Source organism: Ammospiza nelsoni, chromosome 9, assembly GCF_027579445.1.
Source record: "Ammospiza nelsoni isolate bAmmNel1 chromosome 9, bAmmNel1.pri, whole genome shotgun sequence".
In the NCBI taxonomy this organism is placed as follows: Eukaryota; Metazoa; Chordata; class Aves; order Passeriformes; family Passerellidae; genus Ammospiza; species Ammospiza nelsoni.
In genome coordinates this window covers 31,660,483-31,675,134 of record NC_080641.1, presented here as the reverse complement: position 1 = coordinate 31,675,134, position 14,652 = coordinate 31,660,483, and the positions used below count along the sequence as shown (strand labels likewise).

Below are 14,652 nucleotides of genomic sequence, written 5' to 3'. Positions count from 1 at the left end.
CAGAAATAGCCCAAAACTTGCACGTGGTGCAGAAGAGCTCTCTTTCAGTCCTAGCTCCCTGTGAAGCTTCCAGCGAGCGCGTCTGTGTAAAGACGGGGAGGAAGGAGAGAGCAGAGGGGGCATCAGGGAAGACCTCCACGAGGGGAAGGGCCCCTAAGTCTCTGCTGGGGTCCCTTCGCGGGGAGAGATGGACCACCCGGTCGTTAAAAGGACGGCTCTCCAGAGCTTTTACAACACCTCGACAGCCCTGAGCTGTCAACATTGCACTGTCAGAACTCAGACACCTTGGCGGAATAATGGCCGACCTGCACCAGCCGGGAATCGAACCCGGGTCGCAAGAATGGGAATCTTGCATGATACCACTACACCACTGGTGCGGTGCTTCTGCCTCTCACCCTGTGGCACCAACCCCCGTGCCCGTCCCCGTCCCGCGTGGGTGGCGCCGCCGGCTTCTCCCGTCCCTCTGTCCCCGTCCCCGCGGGTGACACGCGTGGGCAGCGGGCGGTGCCCCCCGCTCGGGCCGAGCCGGGCCCGGGACTGCGGGCCCCGCTTAATGCCATGCAGGAATGTCCCGGCTCCCACAATGTTTAACCTCGGCCGGCGCGGAGTCCTTGGCCTCAAGGATGCTGTGCCGGGATGGGGGATGCACTCCCATGCGCCAAGGGGTCCGTGGGGGCAGGATCCAGGCTCTGTGTCAGCCCCCTCCCCTGCCTCTGCAGGGAGAAATGCTTCTGAAAAACAGATTTGTTTTGCCAAAAGTGAAAGAGAGTGCCAAGCCATGAGGCAGGAATCTCTCTGTGAGGAAATTCTGGGAGAGTGCTCAGCCTGGAGAAGAGAAGGCTCCAGAGAGACCTTGGAGCCCTTTCCAACACAGAGACTACAGGAGAGCCGGGAGGGACTTTGGACTGTGTAAAATGCTGGCACAGTTTTCCCAGGGAAGCTGTGGATGTCCCATCCTTGCACACATTCAAGGCCAGGTTGGACAGGCCTTGGAGCAACCTGGTCTGGTGGAAGGTGTCCCTGCCCATGGCAGGGAATTGGAACGCGATGATCTTTAAGGTCCTTTCCCAGCCCAAACATTCTGTGGTTCAATAGGTAAAAGCTTCTGGGTCTCACCAGGTTGCCACACTCCACAGGAGCCGTGACACAGTGACACCCTGCCCTGGGCACCCTCTGAAACTCAGTGGGACATGGCTCCATCCAAACAGCATTCCCAGAGCCACCACCATGCTCCCCCAGCCTGGGAAGGACAGGCAGGAGCTGTGTCCATGCAATCCATCTGGCAATGCTTCCCCTGGAGAGCAGCTCACAGCCCTGTGCCAATGTTTAGCCAACGCTGCACCTTCATTCCCCACCCTCCTGTTGGCCATAAACACCCCAGGTGCTCCCTGCCCTGCTGCTTTGGTGACACCAGGGTGAGCCCAGGGTGCAGGAGTGTCACAGGGGTGTGACACCTCAGGCACAGCCTTTCCTTGCACACCCTGCACTGCACCAGCCAAGCACAGAACATCCCTGCAGGGCTCTGTGCCCTGGGACAGCTTTCCCCCACTTTTCCACCTGGGGGTTGGAGCTGCAGGGTTTTTAGCTCCCTTCCAGCTCTGTTCTGTGATTCTATGGGATTTGCTGAAGTGTCTGCCAGCACATGTGTTCTCCCAATTCTCCTGGGGCAGTGCCAGGCTCAGGCAGACCCAGCCCAGCTTTCCCAAAACAGAGCAAGGGACTCTCACAGCATCCCAGTGCTGTTGGGTGCTTTGATGCAGACCCAGCTGCCCTGGGGAGGCTCAGCCTCACCCTGCAGTCCTGAGCAGCCAAAGGTTGTGGTTCCCAGCGGCTCTGCCATCTCTGTGTGCTGGGGACAGGTTTGGAGAGCCCCTGTGCTGTCCCTGTCGTGGTGACAAACAGGCTGAGATCCACCCATGTGCTTTGGGACAAACATTTTTTATTCACAGGAGGTTTGGGGACGGTGGGTGCCAGCCTGCAAAGCCACCTGCAGCTGATGGCACCGACCCAGCAGAGTGGGCAAAGCCACCACCTCGAGTGCCATCACCTGGGTTTTGGCTCAGCTGTGTCCTCTCCCCTGTGCCCCCAGGAGTGCTGGAAGCTGGTCCTTGTGCAGGAGACAGGGGACATCACCATCTGTCACCTCCATCACCCCTCTCCCAACCTGGAGATATGAAGTCTGCCTGCTGTAGGAGACTCTGGATCAAATTTTAATTTCAGCAGAGCTTGGAAAAGTGGGAAAAAGACTTTGAGGACATCTCTGCCTGATAAAACCCACCTGCCCTGAGCAGGTTTTACCCACCTGAACCTGATCCTGCTCCAAACAGCACAGCAAATCCATCCCCTTCCCAAGCACAGCCCTTAGTCCAGATCCTGCCCAGCCCAGCTCCTCTGTGCCCACCCAAATGGCTCTGGCGAGGAGGTCCTGTCCCATATTCTGTTGAATTCAGGAGCTGGGTGTTCCCCCTTTGGCTCTGGGGGGAATGACAGCCTCCTGAGTGGCTGGGCGTGCACAAGGGGTGCAGCACAGCACAGGGACAGGCAGGATCCTGGGGCCACTGCACTTTGGGGGACAGCCCCTTTCCCCCGAGCTGTGACCTGTGTGTCCCCTCCATGGGGTGAGCCCATGCCGAGTGGCCATTCCAAGGGAGTCCATGGGGTGAGCCCATGCCAAGTGGCCATTCCAAGGGAGTCCATGGGGTGAGCCCATGCTGAGTGGCCATTCCAAGTGGGTCCATGGGGTGAGCCCATGCCAAGTGGCCATTCCAAGTGGGTCCATGGGGTGAGCCCATGCCAAGTGGCCATTCCAAGTGGGTCCATGGGGTGAGCCCATGCTGAGTGGCCGTTCTCCCCAGGAAATCAGTTCTCAGGCTCGGACAGGCCGTCGGTCTCCTTGAGCAGAGCATCCGGCTCCTCCTGGAGCCCGTAGTAGAGCTCGTCCTCCCTGCCGGCGCCTTTCCGGGGGGCTCGGGGCTGCTCTCCCCGCTCCGGGCGGCCGGGAGGGCTGGAGCAGGGCGGGCTGCGGCTCTGCGGCGCGGGGCTGCCGGGCACGGAGCCCTCCAGCGACGGCGTGTCCATCTCCTCCAGCAGGGATGCCAGCGGAGCGTCGCCCGGGCCGGGGCTGCGGGGACACCGAGCACCGAACGCGGCTGGGCAGGAGCTGCCGTCCCTGGAGCGCTGCCCTGCAGCATCCCGGGTGGACCAGCATCACCAGTGCACTGCTGGAGGCACCTGGGATGTCTGTCCCTATCCCAGCCCTCGGTGTGTGCTTTTTTTTGGGAAAACCTGCCCGCAAGGTTCCTGCTGCCCAGGAGGTGGAATAATGGTTGTGCTAACATTTCCTGAACCTGCAGCTGGGATGGGAAAGCACTGCACCCATCCCAGCTGCAGCTACACTTTGGCAGGTGCCTGTTGGGAGAGTAGCTAAGAATTGGAAAAGGCCGTAGCTCATTCTAAGTCTTGCACCTGCAAGGACACTGTCCTTGAGCATAGCTATGCTACCATAACAAAGTGCTGGGGTTGAGAGACTAGAGACTTGAGAAAAGAGAGATGTAACCCCTAAGGAATGGGGAAGAGCTAATGTTGTAGTGTGGCCAATAGATAGTTTAAGTTATAGAATATTCATGAGCTTATTACTTGCTGTATAAATGTCTGATGCTCTCTTCAATAAACAGAGCTTGCTGAACACTCATATTGAAAGCCTCAAACCTTCCCTGCACCGAGACAAATGGCCTTCTGCAACAGGTGCCCAAGTCCTCTGCCCTGAACAGTGACCCCCATCACTTGCAGAGCCCTCTGGGACCTCCGTAACCAATGGTTGGACGTCATATGTGGCATCTGGTGTGAGGATGATGTGCTGTGCATCTCATTTCTATCAAAGTCTGACCAGGAACTTTGGGGTTATTCTTGTGAGGGATGCTGCTTATGTCAAGAAAATGAAATGAAATGAAATGAAATGGAATGAAATGAAATGAAATTAAATGAAACGAAATAAAATAAAATAATAAAATAAAATATAAAATAAAATAAAATAAAATAAAATAAAATAAAATAAAATAAAATAAAATAAAATAAAATAATAAAATAAAATATAAAATAAAATAAAGTAAGGTAAAATAAAATAAAATGCAAAAACACAAATATCAAAATACAAATTACGACCAAAGGCCATCTGAATTTCCTGCTGGGAAATAATTTGGTTCAGAGAATCCTCATGGGTTGAGACTCCATCCCCACCATCCAGTGGGGCCAAGGCTCAGTGCTGTGACAGCAGCACAAACCCCTCTGCATCCTCTCCCTCTGCCAGCACTGGGGATTTGATCCCCCCATTTTTACCCCACATCCCAGCAGTGCCCCCCAACCCTCAGGCATCACCTACCAGCTGCCAGGTGCTGTTTCCCGGCGGGACGGCAGCTCCTGGAGGGGCTCCCCAGCCCCGTGGTGCAGCTCCCGGTGGATCTCTGCCGTGGCCTGCAGGGATGGCTGGGAGCAGCTCCGGGGCCGGGGGGGCTGTGCCCGGGCCGGGGCCGGGGCCGAGCTCCCCTCCTGCCGCTGGACCTGCTCGTAGGAGGGCAGGCTCTTCTCGTAGGGGCTGCTGGCCTCTGGGCTGGGGCACGGGGAAACCAAGCTGCAGGCAGAGGGATGACGGGGGGCTGAGCAGAGCTGGACCCCATGGGGCTGGGAGATGCTCAGGCACATGCACACAGGGCTCCACCACCTGAGGGAGTGGCTTTGGAGGCCACCAAGGCCGTGTCACTGCCCAGAGCCAGGGGATGCCTGCAGGAACACCCCTGGATGCTCTGCATCCCCCAGCATCGCTCAGGCTCAGCCTCTCCCAGCCTGATCCCTGCCTGGCATTGTGTGCTGTACCAGGTGCAGCTGTGCCCGGTGTCAGAGCTGCCCCCAGGGCACACATCACCCTGCTGTGGGACCCACCCTGTGTCCTTGTGGGGCAGCACCGTGGCTTTGTGGTCCAGGAACCGCTCGGCCTCGAGATCCGCAGGGACGAACGTAATCTGGGGGAAAAGAGAGGCAGAGCCCAGGGCTGTGCTGGGCAGCACAGGGACCCCGGCCCTCAGAGTAGGGACAGGGCCAGAGTGTCCCTTCAGCTGGGCTTGGGGTCTTTTCCCACCATATTTGGATGTTTTCCTTGGAAATGTCACTTTTGAGGGCAATCAGTAAGGAATGAATGAGTCCAGCTCAGCCCTGCTCTCAGTGCCTTTCACACGTGTCCCCAAGCCCAGAGGGAGTCCCAAGGCCCACACAGGACGTCAGTGTGGGTGTCCCTTCCTTGAGCCTCCAGCAGGGTGGCAAAGCCACTCCTGGCTGGGGCTGAGCTCAGCTTTGAGGGGAGTTTCTGCTCCGCCCAATCCCACAGAACACGGCTGCTGCTCCCAGAGGTCCCAGCTGGTCCTGGGTCCCGAGGAGGCTCCCCCACACTCTGGAGGGCAGCCAGGTTGTTGATGGGCCACGCAGCAGTCCCAGATCAGTCCTACAGATGCCCTCTCCTGGAAAAAGCCCATTTCTGCCAGAGCCATTCCCGGGGCGGGGACGCGTGGCCGCGCTCCTGCCGGCTGTGCCCTCTGCCAAGGACAATGCCAGCCGAGGGACCCCCCGACCTCCACAACCCCTTCCTGGCAGCCCTGGGAGCCTGCCAAACCCCAGAGCCCAGGGAAGGACTGTGTGGCAGAGATGAGCACAAGTTTATTTCCTTGGGATTATTCCCTGCTGCCTGTTTGAGAGCAAAGCCCCAGGCTCAGGGGTGAAGGAGATGAGGCACATCCTGCAGGCATCAGCAGGGCACAAACCTCCCAAAACAATTCCCCTTCCAGCTTGCTGCAGCTGGCCTCCCCTGGGGAAACTGAGGCTGCACATCCACAGCAGCCAAAGCCCCCAAATCCAGCCCTTGATCTCCCCAAAGTTCCCAGGAGCATTGGGAAGGATCCTACCTTTGGGTAGCACTGGCACATGCTCCATGTGATGCCCACGGCCACCAGCAGCACACCCAGGACACAGAAGGTGATGTAGTACTGGGGCTTTTCCATGCTCATGATGAACATGCCCAGCATCACCAGGAAGAAGCCCAGGATGATGAAGCCGTAGCGGAAGGTCTTCTCCTCTGCCATGGGAGAGATTTTGGGAAGCCTGTGTCCACCTGAGGCTGCTGAGCACACCTGCAGCGCCAGGCAAGGAGTGGTTTCTCTCTCCAGAAGCTGCCAGGAGCTGCACGTCGAGCTGGTCCTGCCCAGGGCTGAGCCAGCCAGTTTTTAATGGGTTTGTAATGAATGCAAACACTGCCCCGCCGTTCACACTCCAGTGGAGCCACCCGGCATGTGGCCAGGTAACCTTCCCTGCAGGCAGGATCAGCCAGCCCCACATCTTGGGGACGGGGATAACCTTCCCTGCAGCCCCACACCTTGGGGACGGGGATAACCTTCCCTGCAGGCAGGATCAGCCAGCCCCACCACACCTTGGGGATAGGGATAACCTTCCCTGCAGCCCCACACCTTGGGGACAGGGATAACCTTCCCTGCAGGCAGGATCAGCCAGCCCCACACCTTGGGGACAGGGATAACCTTCCCTGCAGGCAGGATCAGCCAGCCCCACATCTTGGGGACAGGGATAACCTTCCCTGCAGCCCCACACCTTGGGCAGGAACAAGGGAGCACGGCAGCAGGGATGGGGACCTGGAGATCAGCTGGTGCTGCTGGGATTTTCCCAGCCCTGGGCACTGGAGCTGGACTCAGCCATAAATCAGAGCTGGCACAGCCCCAGATGAGGGGGATGCCAGGGCCCAGCGTGTTCTCAAGGGCTGTGGGAACAGGAAAAGAGGGAGAGCTCTGGGATTTTTTGGAGGCTAGGGGTTTTGGGGCAGACCCTGCCTTGCTCTGGATGAGCGCTAAGGCTGCCTCACCAGGCTGTGAAGGAGGAAATAAAGCCAGAAAAGGATGCAGTGGGGTTGATCCACCCAGGGAGAGTAAAGACAAAGTGTCCCTGTGCCCTGTGTACACTTAGGTTGGAGCTGGGGGTTAAAAGGTGTCTCCTTCCCACCACACATCCACCGCCAGACAATGTTTTATTCCCTTGATTTATTCCCTTGATACACCTGGTTTATGGCAAATAATTCTATTACAAACGGCGTGTTAGATGTGGCTGTGGCTCCTCAGCCACTCTGCAGGGCCACGGGGGGCCCAGGGCAGCGCTGAATTGTGGTGGGATGCAGGAGCTGGCAGCAGCCCTGCCACAGCTGGGCTCTCCTCTGGGCAAGGCTGCACAGCAGGGCAGGGGGGCTGTGCCACTCAGGATGGCTGTGCCACTCAGGACGGCCTCTCCAGGAGGCTGCTGACAGGCCAAGTGCACTGGGATGCTCTGAGCACAGCACGACCCACTGAGCACGGCCAGCACCAAGTGAAGTGAGGCGTGGGCAGTCAGCATTCAGGGAAACAAGGTGGAAGGGATGGAGACAGGGCTGGAAGGGACACTCACAGGGACGTGAGTGGTGCAGACAGAGCTGGGCTTTCTCTGCCCAGATTACTCAGTGTGCTGCACATTTATTATTATTGAGTGGGCAGGCCTGACAGGAGCTCCCCAGGGTGAGCAGGGAATGCAAAGCCTCTGAAACCAGCAGTGCTTTTATTAAAAATACTAAAGCTTTCAAACATGCCAGCTACCCCCGATGCTCTGAACACATCTCCCAGCACCAGAGAGCCGGGAGAGCCGGGAGAGCCGGGCTGAGCCTCCCCAGTGCTCGCCCACCCTCCTGTGCCCCATCCCGGGGTTTGGGGCTCCGTGTGCAGCTGGGGGGCCGGGCAGCCCGGCAGAGTCCCGGCGGGGCTGGCGGGCTCAGAGCCCCCGCACGGTGCTGTTCCCGATGCTGTTCCCGATGGTATTCTCGATGCTGTTCTCGATGCTGTTCTCGATGATGTTCTCGTAGCTGGGGGGCGGCGTTCCCTGCGGCTCCGGGGGCTGCGCCGGCTCCAGCCAGGACGGGCTGGGGCGGAACAGGGCGCTGTCCGAGGAGCTGCGGCGCCGCCCGCCCTGCCAGCCCTCCTCCTCCTCCTCCTCCTCCAGGTAGCGGTACAGGGGCGGCGTGGGCTCTTCCTTCCGCCCCGGCGGCTGCACAAAGGCCGGGGCAGCCTGGGCTGGTCTGCAGGTCAGGGCTTCTTCGTAGGTGGGGATGGCGCTGGAGTCCCAGGAGCTACCAGGGGAGAGGGGGAAACTCAGCAGTGCACACCATCAACATCCCAGCTGGATGCACACCATCAACATCCCAGCGCCCAACTGGGGCATCCCAGAAGTCCTGGAACATCCCATCACCCAACTGGATCATCCCATCACCCAACTGGAGCATCCCAGCACTCCTGGAGCATCCCAGCATCCAGCTGGAGCATCCCAGTGCCCCATTAACTGGAGCACCCCAGCATCCATCAACCCCATTGTCTGGAGCATCCCTGAGCATGATTATGCTGTCCCTTGTACTAGGGACAGCACATGGGCAGGTTTTGCTGAAGTGTCATGGGGTGACCATGTCAGCTGTTTCCTGGCATCCATGAGGTTTTCAAGAGGGTCCCATGGGCAGAAGAGCATCCTCATCATGCCCAGCCCCTTATTCACCCCCTGCAGGACAGAGGCTGCTGACAGCTGAGGGGAGAATTTGGCACAAGGACTGGGACAAGCAGAGGGACCCCAGGTCCCCGTGGTCACCCTCTGCTCCCAGGGCAGCCAGAGCCCTCCCCGCCCTGGCCAAGCCTGCTGCCACTTAAGCAGAGCTTTCCTGAGCAAACACAGCTTGGGAAAACCTCTAACAGCCTCTGCCCTGCACCTGGTCCTGCTTGCTGGGCATGCTGTGAAACAACTCATCCCTGCAGGTGGGAGCCAGCCCAGTGTGCTGGGGAGCAGCAGGCAGGGGAGGGCACAGCTGGCCCAAAGGAAAAGCCCTGTGCTCACAAGGATGGCCCAAAGGAAAAGCCCTGTGCTCACAGGGATGGCCCAAAGGAAAGCCCTGTGCTCACAAGGATGGCCCAAAGGAAAAGCCCTGTGCTCACAGGGATGGCCCAAAGGAAAGCCCTGTGCTCACAAGGATGGCCCAAAGGAAAAGCCATGGGCTCCACAGGGATGGCCCAAAGGAAAAGCCATGTGCTCCACAGGGATGGCCCAAAGGAAAAGCCATGGGCTCCACAGGGATGGCCCAAAGGAAAAGCCATGTGCTCACAAGGATGGCCCAAAGGAAAAGCCATGTGCTCCACAGGGATGGCCCAAAGGAAAAGCCATGTGCTCCACAGGGATGGCCCAAAGGAAAAGCCATGTGCTCCACAGGGATGCCTCCACGCTGACCTTGACAGATCCCTGTCCCAGACAGACCATCCAGGTTTCTCTGACAGGGATTTTGCCAAACAGCTCAGCTTGCACAGGAATGTCACCTTGGAAATGTGGGGAGGGGGATTTATCCAGCACAGGATGCTTTGCTGGGGCTGGAGGAGCTGCTGCAGCTCCAGCACTGCCAGGGAGCTGCATCCCATCCAGCCAGGGAAAGGGACATTCCCCACAGGGCCACAGCAAAGGAACTCCCCCCAGACACCCAGACCTGCTCACAAGATCACAGATAGCCAGAGATGGGCTCTGAAACCCCTGGAGAACCAGGAACGTGCCTCCCACTCCAGCTGTGATTTGATGGTTTAATGTTCTGGAGAGTTTCTCTTAAATTAAGAGGTGGGAGCAAATCTCAGGCTCACACTGGAAGATCCAGGGATCTGAAAAGCAGCAGTGTTGTTCAGTGCAGGGCAAGGAGTCTTTCCATATGCTGAAATGGGCTTCATAAAGGACCTGCTGCCTACATTTCTATCTTGATGCCATCCCAAGGATTATTTTCCTTATTCTTTTCCATATTATATTTCTTTTTTTTTTCCATATTATATTTCCTTATTTTTTTCCTAGGAAAAAAAATGCCAAGACTTTAACTCCCTTGTAAGCAAGACTTTGCTTCCATTAAAGACCTTATAAACACCCTCATCCCCACAGAGCATCGCAGAGCTGCCAGACCAAGACTGGAGCTGAGTGACCCCACATCCAAACCTTCTGCCAGAAAACCAATGAATTCTTCTGCTTGGTGGCCCTGCTAAGGAGATGTGTCCCTGTGATGGCCCTGCAGGGCAAGGAGAGCTGGGTGCAGGGCAGGGAGAGATGGATGCAGGGCAAGGAGAGATGGGTGCAGGGCAGGGAGAGCTGGGTGCAAGGCACAGAGAGGTGGATGAAGGGCAAGGAGAGATGGGTGAAGGGCATGGAGAGATGGATGTAGGGCAAGGAGAAAGCGGGCAAGGAGGGAGTGGGCAGGGAGGGTTGACATTAATGAGCAGGAGCATCTGCTCGGGGGGCAGGAGGAGAGCACAGAGCAGTGCTGCTGTCCCTGTGAGCTCAGCAGCCAGCGAGGTTTAGGCTCAGACCCATCCTCCCCCCGTGCCCAGCCAGGCGCTGGCAGTTCCCACCTGCAGTTCCACTTCTCCGCGGGCTCTGCCGTGAAGTACTGCAGGTCCCGGGGGAAATGGTACTGGTAGCGCCGCGACACCACCCTGGCGTTGGCCTTGACGGACCACAGGAGGCCGAAGATGAGCAGGATGCCGCCGATGCCGCAGCAGAAGAAGCTGACGGAGCGCAGCAGGGCGCTGGACGAGGAGGAGGAGGAGGAGGGCACGGGCTCGGCATCCCGGGGCGGCAGCAGCCGAGCCCCGCCGGCCGAGCCCACCTCGCCGTCGCTCCACCAGGCGAAGCAGAGCGTGCCCGTCACCAGCAGCACGGCGCCCGTGATGGTCAGCCCGTAGCGGAACGAGGCCGCTGCCATCCTGCGGGAGCAGCGACTACCGGGGCACAGCAGCGAGGCGAGGCATGAGACAGCCTGCGAGACAAGAAACGGGCAAGGGTTGAGAGGGAGAAGCTCATGGGAGAACTGCCAGAGGAGAAAATGACTGGGCCAGGAGGTCTCCGGGGCTTGCAGATCCTTTAGCCATTATCATCATCATCATCATCATCATCATCATCATCATCACCATCACCATTATTATTATTATTACTACTATTATTATTATTATCATAATCATCATTATTATCATCATTATTATATTTATCATTATTAATTACATTATCATTTTATCATTATTAATATTTTATTTTATTTTATTTATAATTAATAATATTATTAATAATATCACTATTAATATTAATACTATATTTTTATTTTTACTAGTTTTATTTTTATTGTTATTAATAATATTAATAATATTAATGTTATTAATATTAATGCTATATTTTTTACTTTCTTAATTTTATTTTATAATTATTAATTATTAACTATATTATTGTTTTATTATTTTTATTATTTTTATTTAATTTTAATTATAATTATAATTCATAATATTAATATTAATGTTAATGTTACTGTCAATATTAATATTATATTTTTATTTTTGCTAATTTAAAATAATATAATTAATAATAATTAATTATTAATAATATTGTTAATGTAATGTAATTAATTAATATAATATAATTAATATAAGGTTGAATAAATATAAATAAGTTATAAATCTATATAAATAATTAATTATAAATAATTAATCTAAGTTATTGCTATTGCTATTTGTTATTGTATTGTTATTGTTATTTTTATTATCCTCCATCACAAGGGGCATTCCCACCATCTCAGACCAAAAGCCCTTGGGAAGAGTAAAGTCAGCACCACGTTGGACCCATAAACTTCCTTGCAAAAACATCCCAATTTTCAAGGAACAGCACAAAGGGAGGATGGACATCCCAGCTCCAGGCAGTTTCAGAGCTCTTCTCTTTGGGTTTTATTCCAAATTTCCTCCCAGACTTGGGGGAATGCCAGCTGGGTTTCCTGGGCTTTCAAAGCATGGCTTATGGAAGAGGTTGGAGAGAGGAACATAAATTTAAGATGCCATCACTTCCAAATTATCAGTGTGCCTGTTTTCTCCTCCAGAACTGATGACATTGGAAAAATCTGCTCAATCTTCATCCACATGAAGTTTGGCACACAAAACCTTGCTCGCCTGGGTCAGCTCCAGAGCGAACTTTCTCAAGTTCCTGTCAAGATTGATCCTGCAGGTGTTACCACCACCTTCACCCTCCCTATCAGGGTGGTTTGGGGTTGGTTTGACAACCAAACAGGGGAAGTAGTGCCACATGTTCCTGCTGGGTGGCTCTTCTCAGCTAAATGTCACATGCAGAGAGCTTCCCTGGTGCTGGAAAACTTGGGGAGGGGGAGCTGGTTCCTGATCTCAGTGCCCATTGCTTTCCCCAGCAAACAGCAGGCATCTGAGCTTGTGCATCCCCAGCTCCCAAATAACCAACTAGCCAGGGAGGCAGGGAGATCCCCCCATCCCCTCTGCTCACTGCCCAGCCAGCAGATGCAGGCTCAGCTCCCACTTCTCAATGGACAAAAAGCTTTGGACCATGTGGGAATGAAGCACCAACACCCCCAAAGAGATTCAGTCCTGGGTGGCTGCACTGGGAAGGTTTGCCATGGTGGCAGTGCCAGTGCAGAGCCTGCACATCAGGGATGGCCAAGACAGAGGAAGAGCTCAGGCAGAGATTGGTGGGCAGGTGGGTGACCCACACCCAGCTTTGCCTTCATCACCTTGCCTGTGTGCCAGCAGCAGGACCACAATGTGGTGGCTTTGGTCCCCATTCCTCCAGGCAGGGCTCAACTCCTACAGAGGGGTCCTAAATTGCACCCTGAGGTCTGAAAGGGCAGAGCCAGAGCCAGGCAGGGAGCAGAAGCCCAGCAAGGACCTGGTGCCATCAAGGTCAGGGGGAATTATGTTATTTCAAGGTGTTATTTATCAGATGGGCCCACTAAATGGAAAGCCAAATTACCCTGTAGTGAAAGAGGCACTGATCTAATCAACATTTAATGAAGGAATCTGATGAGAAGTGAGATTTGGGAAAGCTGCAGGAGTGGGAGCCCCAACAGCTCGCTCCAGCTTTGTCCCAGGGTCACAAGCCCAAAATGCCAGCTGGGCTGGCTGTGGCCAGTGGGCATCAGCTGGGAGGGAAATCCTGTTCCTGGGCTGGGAAAAGGCAGAGCTTCCTCTGTAATGGGGGCACGTTTGGATGCTCCCTCCTGAAAGGCAGGGGCTTGGCTGGGCTGAGCTGGAGAAGAGACTGCTGGAGATGGTGTTAGATGCTGTCAGGGGTCAGCATCCCCAAACCATCACTGAATATGAGCAGGACACAGCAGAGGAGCTGGACTTGGGTTGCCTTGCAGCAGGAGATGCTCAGGAGAGTACAAGGACCCCACTGACCTGTGAATGCAGCTCCTTTGGACAGCAATGCATTTTCATGTAGAAATTTCAGCATGTTGTTTAGAGAAAAATAAAAACAAACATCACCCAAAATAAGTCCTACAGCAAATCTCTCAATCCACCTGTGTGGAAATGTCAGGTCACTCCAAACTGAGACGCTGCACTGAACCTATACCAAGAGTTGGAACGTTCACCTCCTGCTACAAACACTCTCCTCATTCTGGGGTCAGACTGGTGAGGTCTGAGAGATGCTCTGAATCCCCTGGTGAGGTTTGGGATATGCTCTGAATCCCCTGGTGACCTTTAGGAGAAGCTCTGAATCCCCTGGTGAGCTTTAGGAGATACTGAGATTCCCCTGCCTGGGCACGGGGAATTTTGCATCCTCCAGCACCGAGCACATCTGGGAGAGCTGGCAGCGAGGGGGAGGAGGAGGGAAGGAGGAGAAGGAGCCTCTGGGAGGTGATGGATTGACAGCTCCAGGGAATAAACTCTTCTTCTCTCTCTCGACGAGCCCAGCGCGGCGCAGGGAGCTCCCCCAGCCTCCCCGCACGGCGACAGTGCCACCGCTGGGTGACATTGCCACCGCTGGGTGACAGTGCCTTTGCCACGTCCCCTCTCGGGCTGCCACAGCTCTCCCGAGCCTCTCTGGAAGCCCCGCGGTGCTTTCTCAGCACACCAAGAGCTGGAAGAAGTGCCGGGAGCGAGGTGCGGGGCTTGGGCAGCACTCCAGGCCCCCGCAGCCTCTCCCGGCTCCGCTCCCGGGGCACTCAGCATCTGCACAGAGCCAGATGTGGCTCTCCCTCCCCGCGAGCATTCCCAGCACAAGTTTTCACGGCGCCACAGCAATTGCCGGCTCTCAAACGCCCTTCTCCACTCTCCGAGCCCCCCTGACATTTTGTTCTGCCCTGTCTTCTCCTCTGACCTGCTCTGGAATAGTTTTCCGGGGAATAGATTTGCACGTTTCATGTACAAACAGATAATGTTGATAGTTTACACAGTTCCAGCGAGCCGCTGAGAATAGCAGCCCCCATATGAAGTTATGCAGATGGTGATTCATAGGGTCTACTAAGCATTACTCAGAAAAACGCTCTTTTCAAGCAACACGAGAAAAGAAAAGAGTTTTGAACCTCTCCCACCGCCATCAAGCAGAAATCCACCTCCACACCCGTCCCTCCACGGCACTTACGGACCGTCCTTTTCTTCCGTACGGGGCTGGAGACCTTTAACCACAGAAGAGGAACAGAGGAGATGCACAGAAGAGATGCACCAAACAAAGCGTGAGCGCGTCTCGAGGGAGATCCCTTCCTGCTTTACCCAAATTTGCTGTTTTGTAGTGAAA

The 14,652-nt window shown here is 55.3% G+C and overlaps 2 protein-coding genes and 1 non-coding gene across 3 annotated transcripts; all 3 read right to left on the bottom strand.

Annotated features, from left to right (window-relative positions):
* Positions 1 to 306: 306 nt before the first annotated feature.
* On the bottom strand, positions 307 to 377 carry TRNAG-CCC (transfer RNA glycine (anticodon CCC)). The gene has a single exon. It is a non-coding gene; the product is annotated as a tRNA-Gly (tRNA).
* A 2,482-nt stretch (positions 378 to 2,859) lies between these two features.
* Positions 2,860 to 6,125, bottom strand: BSND (barttin CLCNK type accessory subunit beta). Its single transcript, XM_059478756.1, has 4 exons — positions 5,949 to 6,125; positions 4,936 to 5,015; positions 4,379 to 4,627; positions 2,860 to 3,121 (listed from the first exon to the last, which is right to left on the bottom strand). The coding sequence occupies exons 1-4, from the start codon at positions 6,123 to 6,125 to the stop codon at positions 2,860 to 2,862; spliced, it is 768 nt and encodes a 255-aa protein (XP_059334739.1).
* Positions 6,126 to 7,657: 1,532 nt separating this feature from the next.
* On the bottom strand, positions 7,658 to 14,652 carry TMEM61 (transmembrane protein 61). Its single transcript, XM_059478686.1, has 3 exons — positions 14,500 to 14,652; positions 10,482 to 10,888; positions 7,658 to 8,197 (listed from the first exon to the last, which is right to left on the bottom strand). Exons 2-3 carry the CDS (start codon positions 10,832 to 10,834, stop codon positions 7,843 to 7,845), a joined length of 708 nt encoding a protein of 235 aa, XP_059334669.1. The 5' UTR covers positions 10,835 to 10,888; positions 14,500 to 14,652; the 3' UTR covers positions 7,658 to 7,842.